The 12704-nt window shown below is 43.2% G+C and overlaps 1 protein-coding gene across 1 annotated transcript in view; it reads right to left on the bottom strand.

The window, feature by feature from the left end:
- Positions 1-12704, bottom strand: part of LOC117514925 (voltage-dependent calcium channel subunit alpha-2/delta-1) — a 301141-nt gene that overhangs the window by 246613 nt on the left and 41824 nt on the right. Inside the window, 2 exon segments of the mRNA XM_034175496.1 lie at positions 8355-8549; positions 8674-8755. Coding sequence (XP_034031387.1) covers positions 8355-8549; positions 8674-8755 — 277 coding nt within the window.

The following is a 12704-nucleotide window of genomic DNA, read 5'->3' as shown; positions in this document are numbered from 1 at the left end:
GGCAAAAAAAAAGCAGGCACCATCCCAACAGTGAAGCATGGTGGTGGCAGCATCATGCTGGGGGGATGTTTTTCAGTGGCAGGAACGGGAAAATGAGTCAGGATTGAGGGAAAGATGAATGCAGCAATGTACAGAGACATTCTGGATACAAACCTGCTCCAGAGTGCTCTAGATCTCAGACTGGGGTGACAGTTCTTCTTTCAGCAGGACGATGGCGCTAAGCACACAACCAATATATCAAAGGAATGGCTTCAGGACAACTCTGTGAATGTCCGTGAGTGGCCCAGCCAGAGCTCAAAGCCATAGTGACCAGGTATTGGAGTCCAGTGCACCAATATTATAGTCTATCTGCATATATCAAGTTTGTGTTTTATGCATTTCTGCAGTTATAGTCCTTTGCAGTTTATATATGGTGTGTCTGTTTTTACTCTATCTCCTGTTTTGTGATGCTTTCGCCTCTTGTAAACTACAACCAGAGGTGCCAGTCTTGCCCCAGGTGAAGCATACCTCCACAATTGTCAACAGTTTTTGTTAAAAAAATGTAAGCACACCATTGGAATTGGATTATCAAAATGGTGGTTTTAGACAGTGGTGGGCACAGCTAACCAAAAAGTTGTAGAGAAGCTTGAATCTTCGACTGGACTGGGTTGCTTGACGTGAGGACATTTCGCTTCAAATCGCAGAAGCTTCCTCAGCTAAAATTCTTGTTCTGGAAGTCTGACTTCTGTCTGACTCTTGTAGAGAAGAATAAAACAGAAGCCAACAAAAGCTGGAGTTTTAAACCTAACCAGACCCCTCCTACTGAGAGGCAGACTGCTATAGGCTAGTGACTAAACAATAGCACTAATTAGCAACTATTGTGCTCTAGTTAGCACACCTAGCTCTAGGAGAGCACTCCTCTTCTTCTCCTCTTCTTCTCCTCTTCTTCCCTCTTCTTCTCCCTTATTTAAGCAGGAGTAGGGGAAAAACTACAGAGGATCTTCAGACAGCACAAAATCCCAGTTTACTTTAAACCGGTTAACACCTTGAGACAGAAATTAGTTCACCCTAAGGACATGATCCCTAGTTACAAACAGAACAATGTAGTGTATTCTATCAGATGTCAGGAAAACTGTAACGAACACTACATAGGTGAAACGAAGCAACCTTTACACAAAAGGCTATACCAGCACCGCAGAGAGGGCGCCAGTGGACCTCAGTCTGCGGTTCATCTCCACCTTAAAGACACTAACCACACGTTTGAGGACAAGGAAGTTAAAATATTAGCCAGAGAGAAGAAATGGTTTGAGAGAGGGGTCAAGGAGGCATTCTTTGTGAAACAGTTGAAACCCAGCCTTAACCGGGGAGGTAGTCTGAGATACACTTTATCCCCTGTTTACAATGGGGTACTCAGGTCAAAGGAGTTTCAGTCTTTTGTTCATGGTAATGAGTCATTCACATCAACAAGGGAGCCATCAGAAAGGCATCCATCCCATTATTAGAGGGACAGCTGTCCTGCCATTAGGTGTGCTAACTAGAGCACAATAGTTGCTAATTAGAGCTATTGTTTAGTCACTAGCCTATAGCAGTCTGCCTCTCAGTAGGAGGGGTCTGGTTAGGTTTAAAACTCCAGCTTTTGTTGGCTTCTGTTTTATTCTTCTCTACAAGAGTCAGACAGAAGTCAGACTTCCAGAGCAGGAATTTTAGCTGAGGAAGCTTCTGCGATTTGAAGCGAAATGTCCTCGCGTCAAGCAACCCAGTCCAGTCGAAGATTCAAGCTTCTCTACTATGGAAACCACCTGGACAACTGAGAGCCTACACAGTAACCAAAAAGTTGACTTCAATAACCACTAATCAGCTAACTGTCCTTTTTACTTTATATACTAACGAGTGTTCAGCCAAGCACCCTGGGAACTATATTTTTAAATATTCAGACGACTCAGCACTTCTGTGCTTGCTTCAACAGAATGATGATTTGAATATCTATCATTCAGAAATAAGGCAGTTTGTTGAGTGGTGTGATTCCAGTTACCTTACTTTAAATGTTAAAAGACAGAGGAAGTCATTTTTGATCCAAAGTTAGTTGGCAATCACAACCCTGTAATTATACACCAGCAACCAATCACACAGGTGCAATCGTACAAATATCTTGGTGTCTGTATAGACAGCTCTCTTACATGGAATACTCATGTTGACTAGTTATGTTCCTGCTTGAATGAATCAACGACTCTATTTTCTACGGCGTTTGCGTTTTCATGGAGTCGACCAAAAAATTATGTTACTGTTTTATCAGGCAGTTCTTGAAAGCATTCTAAGATATGGCATAGCCATTTGGTTTGGGAACCTTCCTGTGTCCCTAAGATCAAAATTAAACTACCTTGTTCTTACAGCAATGAAAATCATTGGTCTGAAACAGTATAACAATCCTCGGTCAATTTTTGATCAGTGCGTGATGAAGCAAGCGGACAGAATTCTTTCTGATCCCTCCCATGTTCTGCACACGCAATATGAATTGCTACCATCGGGCCGGTGTTTCAGAGTCCCCCATTGCAGACTGAATAGATATAGGAACTCTTTTGTTCCTATATCAATCATAGCCCTTAACAAATCATAATAAACACCGCTAACAATCAGGCACATTAGGAGGTTTTAGTATTTGTATGTTTTTTATTTATTTATTTTTATTCCTTATTTATGTATTTATTTATTTTTATTTATTGTTATGAACTGTTTATGTCTTGTTCTGTATCTTTGTATGGGTCATGATTTTTGAGAAGTCCAAGACAAATTTCCCCATGGGGACATTAAAAGTATATATCTATCTGTCTATCTATCTATCTATCTAACTGAAAAGTTAGCTTTTATAACGCTTATAACGCTTGACCCATCCACTGGATGGGTCAAATGGGTCATGGGTCATGTCGTTTTATTTTTGTTATTAAATGATGTGTTCATCTTATTTCAGATGACGGCTAATGGAAAAGACGGTCTGCAATTGATTTACCCTTTCTGTTAGAGTAAAAATGACATTGGCAACCATACTGAACTTGTAAAGCCTGTGAGATGTTTGTGAGACAAAAACAATCATGGCTGCAAAGATGAAGCCTCAGAGAAACAGAACAGAAAGAAACTGGCCAGCACTTTAGAGTGGCATAAAATTTCAACTCAAAACTACTCAATCTGGAAGGCCCTGATAAGCCATTCCTTGGTAGAGATTAGACCCATTTCAGCGGAGCTCCAGGTGACAACAGATAGATCGATAGATACTTTATTGATCCCGAAGGATTGTGCTGCGGTCTGTCACTCAAATTCACACATGTAAAAGTTAACACACATGTTAAAAGTGTATATAAAATGTAGCAATAAATAATACAACACTAACAAAATTAACGTGAAAAGAGTTAAGGTACCGCAGACTATGTTCGGGACATTTCCATCTTACTTCTTCTGCTCCTGCCTGAAGTGGCTGCATTATACAGCCTGATGGCATGAGGGACAAAAGAGTTCTTTAGCCTCTCAGTGGAGCACCTCAGGGAAGGAGTCTGGAGCTCACGAAGCTTCTCTGGTGGGAGCACCAGTTGGCAGCCATTACTGAAATGGTTCATTTGGTTAGCTTTTGAGTTAATTTGATGTTTTTGTACTTTTATATTTAAATTTTCTGTTTGTTTAGTTTTTTGGTCATTTAGCATACATTCAGTTAATTTTATGGCAACTTAGCTTCAGATTCAGTTATCTTTCAATTCATGTACGCAGTAGTCATTCCTCATAGCAACACTGTGTGTGTGGGTTCACTCCCACCATCAATACAGGCCAGTGTTGACTGCTGGTCTTTCAAAGACGGGAAGCTCATTGTCGGCTTATATCAAAATGTGTCAATTTATTTATACGTCAATTCTGCCCTCCATTCCTTTTCCAAAAAATGGTCTGTGACCTTCGTACCAAATAGGCATCTTTTCCAGGGACGTGACCAGTGTCCTCTGAAATGCCAACAGAGCTAGGCTGCTTCAAAAGCCTTGGAACAGTGTGTTGTGGGTGTAAGAACTAAGCCTTTTATACAGAAGAAGCTCCTTTCTACACCCGCAGAGGCAGCTCCAATTGTTTCCATGAACAATACAGTTTGTACAGCTGAGGCATTGCACTGTCCAACTCTATGTCTTTTAGAAAAAACAAGAAATCACAGCTTTCCCCTGTTACCCTGGTGATATGTTAGCCTGATTTGAATATAGCCCTTGAAGTTCAGACCTCAGTCTCCTGAATCAAAGTTGGCCATAACTTTCCAGGACACTCTGGAATGCCTCCTCTGAAACACATCTCTCATGTCACCAAACTTCCCTAGATTGACTAATTCTAAAAAGTGTAAATTTTCCAAATTTGAAAAACGCAGAGGAATCTGGTCCATGAGATTATCAGGTAACGCAGTCACCCTCTGCACACCGTCATCAGCAAGCAGAAGAGCGTCTTCAGCCATAGACTGCGCCTTCCCAAGTGCAGGACTAACAGAATGAAAAACTCTTTTGTCCCTCAGGCCATCAAACTGTACAACTCCTCACTCAGGGGAGGAGGAGTAACAGGAAGACAGAGGATGGGAAGGAGAGTAACAGGAGTAGCCAGTAAACCAGTATGATCAGTATGTCTAGTATTTATATTGTTTATTTGTATTTATTTGTATTTTAGGTGAGGATGGTCAAGTGGTTAAGGTGTTGGGATCATGGGTTCAAATCCCCGCCTGACTGGAAAATCACTAAGGGCCCTTGAGCAAGGCCTTTAATCCCATATTGCTCCCGGTGGTAGTGAGCCACCGGCCTCTCCCCTTTTGAGGCGTGTTTGGGGTATCAGCCCCCATTGTTCCCACTTGTGGAGGGAGAGGTCGGGGTCCCCTCGGCCAGGCCCCCTGCGGCTAATGCCCATGCAGATCACCGGCGTTCCCCGGCCCCTACATACCAGCCTGGGCAGGAGGTGTGGTTATCAACTAAGGACATCCCACTGCAGGTTGAATCGCAGAAACTCAAAGACCGGTTCATCAGACCTTTTTCTATAGTCAAGATCCTCAGCCCGATTCACCCAGTGTTTCACGTCTCCAGATTGAAACCATACCACGCCTCACCACTCTGCACCCCTGGACCCGTACCACCTCCTGCCCATATCATCGACGGGGAGCCGGCATGGACTGTTCGTCGGCTCCTGGACGTCCGTCGGAAGGGCCGGGGTTTTCAATATCTGGTGGACTGGGAGGGGTACGGACCCGAAGAATGATCCTGGGTGAAGAGGAGCTTCATCCTGGACCCGGCCCTCCTGGCCGATTTCTACCGCCGACACCCGGACAAGCCTGGTCGGGTGCCAGGAGGCGCCCGTTGAGGGGGGTCCTGTTGTGTGCGGCGCCAGAAGAGGAGGTACTGCTGGCCCACCACCACAAGATGGCGCCCTGCTTGGAGTGCGGGCTTCAAGCTATGAGCGGGCGCCGAGACAACAGGACAGTGACAGCTTTCACTCCTTTACACCAGCTGAACCAATCACCACCTTCCCTACAAAAGCCGGATTATTACTCCACCTCCTCGTCCGAGAAATCAGCTACGTTTAAGGTAATTCTCTGCAAGTCATACTGTTTTGAGACTAATTATTGTCTGTGTGCAGCCGTATTCCTGAAGTCTGTCATAATTGGATTGGCATGCAGTGAGAGTCTGCGACGTCTTCGCCTCTCACTCCATCCAAGGAGCAACTGTCAGGAGCTGCACGGTGATTCTGTATCAGAGGTGGGAGTTTTCCCTCCCTGAAGACCTGTGGTGAAGGATTACTGGGTGTGTTTGATACACCACTCACCATTAACTGTTTTCATCTTCTGCCAGCAGTACCAGGGTCTGCAACAGAAGACGGTGACCACCTGGGGACTCAGGACTTGGCGGCTCCGGTGTTCTTCAGGCCGTTGGTGGTGGAAGCTGTGTGGGTCCCGGCTCTTCGATCGCCAGAGGTCTCCTATCTTCGAGCCTGCCGCACGTCACTGGTGTTTAATTGGCATTATATATTTTGTCTGTATCCAGTTGTGCGTTTCACAACATTAAATTGTTACTCTTTGTCTTATCCATTGTCCGTTCTTTTGCGCCCCCTGTTGCGGGTCCGTGTTACGACACCTTCCCAACACATCATCTGACATATGCAAATACAAATGCAAATATTTTACTGATCAACATATGCTTTACATCATCCATTTAGCCTTCTTGGTCAGTTGAGATGTACAAATAGAAATGTTTGTCAGAATGTTTTCCTTAACCTTTGACAAACATACCAAAATATAATCACTACTGGATATATATCAAAGTAATATTCCCATCAACTTTGAAAGAAATCTATCATCTTGTTCAGTTACTTTTGGGCTGTGAAATGCAAGGGTATAAGTATATTCAGCAGTACGAGGGTCTGTTAGAAAACTATCCAACCTTTTTATTTTTGCAAAAACTATATGGATTTGAATCATGTGCGCTTGCATCAGCCAAGTTTGAACCTTCGTGCGCATGCGTGAGTTTTTCACGCCTGTCGGTTGCATCATTCACCTGTGAGCACACTTTGAGTGAGCAGTGGTCCCCCCCCCTCGTCGGATTTTCATTGCGAGGAAAATGTCTGAACGATTTGGAGCTTTGCTGCATCAATTTTTCCAGAAACTGTAAAAGACAGCAGGTGGAAACCATTCGGAAGATTCAGACGGCTTTCAGGGACGATTCTATGGGGATCACACAGATTAAGGAGTGTTACAACCAGTTTAAAGACGGCGCACAATGGCAGAGGGCACACCGCGCTCTGAGCAGCGATTGACAGGCTGAAATGACCAGATCATTTCCAAACTGAATGCTGTGTTGATCCGGGATGTCGTTTGACTACTACAGAAATGGCAGAAGAGGTGGACGTACACTTTTTCGGCACATTCCACTGTTACAGGAGTTTTTGTCATGGAAAGAGGACACATTTTTGAACTGGTTATATATAATGTTATATACTGAAAATTATGCTGTTGTGTTATAATGCGTTGTATAATAATATTAATAATGTGTGAGCATGGTAGCTTACTGGTTAGCATATATATATATATAATGTATATATATATATATATATATATATATATATATATATATATATATATATATATATATATAATAGTGAGATGGATTTATAGAGCGCTTTTCAAGACACCCAAAGCACTTTACAGGTTGCATTATTCATTCACTTGCACATTCGCACACAGTGGTGGTGGTGAACTACTAGTGTGTGTGTGTGTGTGTGTGTATATATATATATATATATATATATATATATATTATATGTATATATATATATATATATATATATATATATATATATATATATATAGTCATCTCGGCTGCTCCCTTGTTTGCACTCGGGGTCGCCACAGCAAATCCAAGGTGGTCGCCACAGCAAATCCAAGGTGATCTGCATGTTGATTTGGCACAGGTTTTACGCATATATATATATATTCCCCCTTGTCCTTTCTGTGTGGAGTTTGTACATTCCTCTCCATATTTTTGTTTTGGTTCACTCTGGGGTCTCCTGCTTCCTCACAATTCCTAGAGCATGCAGGTTCAGTGAACTGGAAACTTAAATTGACTGTAGGTGCGAGTGTGAATGTGTTTGTGTGTCTATATGTGCCCTGTGATAGACTGGCAGCCTGTCCAGGGTGGACCCTGACTGCTGATCTCGATTCCAGCCCCTCTCATTGACCCTGATTGAGGGTTAGCAGGTATAATTTTTTTACAATTTATTTTCATTTATATTGTGCCATATCACAATAAAGTTGCCTAAAGGCGCATCACAAGTAAGATCTAACCTTACCAACCCCCAGAACAAACACACAGGCAACAGTGGTAAGGAAAAACTCCCTCTGATGAGTTGAGGAAGAAACCTCAAGCAGACCAGACTCAAAGGGGTGACCCTCTGCCTGGGCCATGCTCGTGACACAATTGACAAAATAATTTACAAAACAATTTACAAAACGAATATACAGGTATTGCGAATGAATGAATTATAATAATAATTTATATAGGGCTTTCCCAGGAATCAAAGCACTGAACAAAATGAACTCCAATAATAAAAGAATAAATGCTCATAATAAAAGTACAAACATTCCAAATTAAAGAGCTGATAATACAAAAAAGGTACAGCTTATACTCCAGTGTGACTCTTGAAATTATGGTATGTATTCAAATGCCAATAGTTGTTTTTGCACACCAGCAAAATTACAAAATTTTAATCATTGTCCAAATATTTATGGTCTTAACTGTTGGCACAGCATCTGAGCCAAAGGCATACAGAGAAATATTTTCTGTTGCATTTTACTCATACATTCAACGGTCAATTTTTGGACAACATGCTGTTATTTCTGGTTTTGATACTGACGTAAAACTGACAGTTGGTGTGACAGTTGCTTTTTCCAAATAGGTCTGTCTTACCTCCAAGGCTGCAGACCTCTTCCGCAGCAGCTGCTCTATGTTCCGGGCCGCTCTCGCCACAAGCTCCTCTGCATCATTTTGTTCCACAGTATACAAGTGTTGGTTTCTCAAAAAAATCTGGAGATGCAAATGGAGAGAATGGTACACCTCCATGCAAGAATTCAATCAATCAGTAAACAAGTATGATTCAATATTTTCTAAAATTCACTGAGAAATATAGGCTTTTTTCTTTTTTTTTTACCTCAGTGAGGCTGTTCCCAGCTGTGGCTGTGTCTACCAAGGTGACAAGCTCCTTCTGCATCTGATCAACCCATTCTTTAATCCTGTGGGACAGAGACACAGGACAGTCCATCTTGTAACTGCTATCGAACCCGTTAAAAACAAAACAGGCATTTGGCTATGAAATGAAATTGTCAATCACATTGCTGCGCATCCGTCATTTAACATTCAGTCACAAAAACTCTAAACAAACAACAGCAATAAACCCCTTGACATGTCAAGCAAAAGGTCAACTCATCAAACTGCAGCCACCGAGAAGAAATGGCAATGTCGTCTAATCGGACACGCGTCACTGGGCGTCAACCAATACGATTAGAGTTCAAACGGATGGTCAGCCAATCTGAAATGTATAGGTTGGTGAGTGATACGAGCAGACAAGTCATGCACCGAGACGTAGGGTATGGCCTCCAACAAAGCAGTGCACTGTATACCAATGAGCTCGCTCCAACCAGCACTTAATAATACCATTTCCTTATCTTCCTGCTGTCATTGTTAACGTTTCCATCCGGTACGATAATATAGTGACAGATTTGTGTCAATCTATGTAATCTTCATGCACCTGTAACAAAGGAATGAGATGAGAATGGCAAAGGTTAAGACATCATGGGTGCAGTGACACTGTGAATAAATCGGCATAACCTGTCTGTGACACAACTAACAATGAAAGGATTTCACATGAAAATATTTTTGTGCATGCAAATCCTTTAATTCTCTTAAATAAGTACCAGAAATATATTCAAACACAAACTCAATGCATACTGAAATGATACCATTAATACTGCATGAGAATCACAGGTGCTTACTGCATACAAATGATCTCTCGCCACAGTGTTCTGTTCACACTGATGACATCAGTAGCTATAAATTCTGAAGCAAACATATTTCATTTTTTTTACGAATAGTTAATACTGCACTGTGGACCGTTGGAAAATTATGATAGGAAATAATGTAATAACAAAGGGTGTATTCCTAGGCTTCGGAAATACCTAAATGCTGTGAGTTGACAGCGGTGGTGGCTGGTGGTATTGATTTAGGAATTAACTGCCGGGCTACATTACTTTTCACTAGGTGTACCTTGTGAACTGGCAACAGAGTGTATATTTGTGTATAACCTTGCCAACTCTTCCACTCACACACAAACACACACACACTGGATGACAATAATTAATCAATGATGATCATGGCATAGAAACTGTTCAGGCAGCCATTCACAGTGTGTTATTATTAGGCTATAGTAGCATGTCTAATGTAGTTGAACCATGGAGATGCTTGCCACATTCTGTTAAATCACTGGCTTCTTGATTTGAATTCAGCCTATGACCCTCACTTTGATGTAAAGCTTTGAATACTCCAGAAGGCTTTGGCTGCTATCTTTGCTTTCAAATTTTGTGATATCCTACCTTGATATCTAACGTTGTCAATCGATAACCAGGTATTGCAGCTTTGTTAGTCCACAGCCAGCTTCTTGTTTTGAATTCAACCAGCGAAGCATTTTGAGTCAAAACTACAAAGCTATTTCAAGATTGCGAAGAGTGCATTGCATTCATCATTGCTTTGAAAGATGTGATGTGTAACAATTGCAAAAAGCACACAGACAAAATAAGACAAAAGTAACTGCAAGTTGGACTTGGCAGACAAGGCCATAGCGATCATAAACGTAACAATAATTTTTCAAGCCAGAGTGACAGAAGGTGAGTGAAACTCCTGCACTGGGAAAGAGTGTTTTTCCCTTGTCTAAAAATTTTGATAAAAAACATGAAACATGATATGACTTGGTCGAGGGACACAATGAGCTGCTTTGAAGGCCCGGTCACACGGCACATGGCGATCGCTGGAAAAAAAAGTCACAAAGTCACAAATTGTTGAGAAAAAGTGGACAAATGAGCCTGTACTTCTCCCATCACTGAAAAGCCTGCAAGTCCCGAGGTATAAAAGAACAAAACAAAAACAAAGTAACAAAAGAAAAATGAAGCGAACTGCAACCTTGATGCTTTAAACAAAATCAAAACGAAACATACAAACAACGGGTATCAGACCAAGCGCCAACCTGTGATTAAGTCTGCAGCCAGCCTGTGCTCTCCACAGTACCTGCAGCTGCAAGATCTGGTTGTTTTAACAACAGCTTTGTCTTCACGGCTGCAACGTGCGTAAATAGTTAAAGTAGTTGATAAAACGTTCTTGCCATGATTTTTTTTTTTTCCAGTATGAAAATGCTGCTTTTCGTCCCACACATGGATGAGTCATGTTCAGCTCATCGGATCTTTAGTTATTGATCCGTTCAGATATTGTCAACGTTTCTGCAAAACGTAGTACTTGGGAGATTCGACGAAATTGAACGACAATCAGACTGATGGTATGGCTGATGGTATGGGAACTATGCAAACTACGAGGAACCGTCAAGACAAACCGTCAAAGCAAAATGGAATGCAAACGAAGTGAAGTTGTCATTGGGATTCATTCACATTTTTCAGCAGTTTGAAAATTCTGATGAAGTGCAAGCCACAGGAAGAAAGCTGGATGACGGTTAAACAATGTTTCCAGAGATTTCTTGCTTCATTTTGGTTTCGGTGTCCTTCGTTAGTGTCGTGTGACCGGGGCTCGAGGAAAGGTTTGATGTTGTATGGCTCACACCTCAGGTCACCATGATTGTGAAATTTACGACCTTACACAGACTGTCATATCTGAAAATGGAATGTGTCCTTCCCACTGTCGCCAAGTGCTTGCTCATAGGGGGTTGTTTTGATCGTTGGGGTTTTTCTGTAATTATTATATGGCTTTGCTGTTGTGTGGGCGGCTGAAGAGGAGGTACTGCTGGCCCACCACCACCAGATGGCGCCCTGCTTGGAGTGCGGGCTTCAAGCACGAGAGGGCGCCGGAGCCACTGGGAGTGACAGCTGTCACTCATCCTCAGCACCAGCTGTCACTCATTCATCTCATCACCATCACCATAAATGCCGGACTGCAACTCCCACCTCCTCGCCGAGAAATCAGCTACCATTCAGGTAATTTTCTCTGCTGACTCAAAACATTGAGTAATAATCTGAACTTCTTTGCAGCCGTTTTCCTGTGGTGTGTCCTTGTCTGTGGGATTGGCGTTTGGTGTGATCAGCGACGGCTTCGCTTCACACCCCAACCAGATAAGTGGTTAGACAGGAGCTGCACGAGTGTGTGATTGGAGGGGAGGTGCTCCCTCCTTACTGAACACTGAATGTGGGATTACTGAGTGTGCGAACTCACACTCATCAGGACTGTCTCTGTTTTCTGCCAGCAGTACCGGGTCTGACTGCTGAAGACAGCGGCCACCTGGGGCGCAGGGCTTGGCGGCTCCGGTGTTCTTCAGCTCCGTGGTGGTGGAAGCTGTGTGGGGATCCGGCTCTTCTCTCGCCAGGCATCTTCTATCGTCGAGCCTGCCCACACGTCACCTGGTGTATGATTGACAGTCCACCATATTGTTATTGTCTGTACGTCGTTGTGCGATTCACAACATTAAATTGTTACTTTTGGCTTATCCATTGTCCGTTCATTACTGCCCCCTGTTGTGGGTCCGTGTCACGACATTTTCACAACAGGATTTCTTGGCCAGCGTCATGGATCCGAGGGGCGTCAACCATCGCTTGAAAGCCAATGGAAGAGCGAGGTGCACAGGCGCCAGCAGGAGGCGTGTTGGGTGAGCTGCAGCACATCTTAACCGCCTTTACCACTCGGTTGGACTAGTTACCGAGCAGGTCAGTGTTCTCAATCATAGGATGGAGGCTATCACCGACCAGGTGGAAGCGCGTGCTCAGGGCGCTGCTGCAGCACCTCCTCCTGCTGACGTGTGCCAGAAACAGACATTCCACTGGTCGTTCAACGAACCCCACAACCGTCCCTGAAGCATACATAAGCCTCCGGCAGGCCGTATGGAGGCTGTGTGGAGACGTGCGGGACTTCTTGATGCAGTGCTCGCTCGTCTTTTCAACAGCGTCCCGTCATGTACGCGTCAGACGCTAGCCA

Source organism: Thalassophryne amazonica, chromosome 8, assembly GCF_902500255.1.
Source record: "Thalassophryne amazonica chromosome 8, fThaAma1.1, whole genome shotgun sequence".
Taxonomy (NCBI): Eukaryota; Metazoa; Chordata; class Actinopteri; order Batrachoidiformes; family Batrachoididae; genus Thalassophryne; species Thalassophryne amazonica.
The sequence above is the reverse complement of the archived record's forward strand: the minus strand, read 5'-3'. Positions and strand labels throughout refer to the sequence as shown.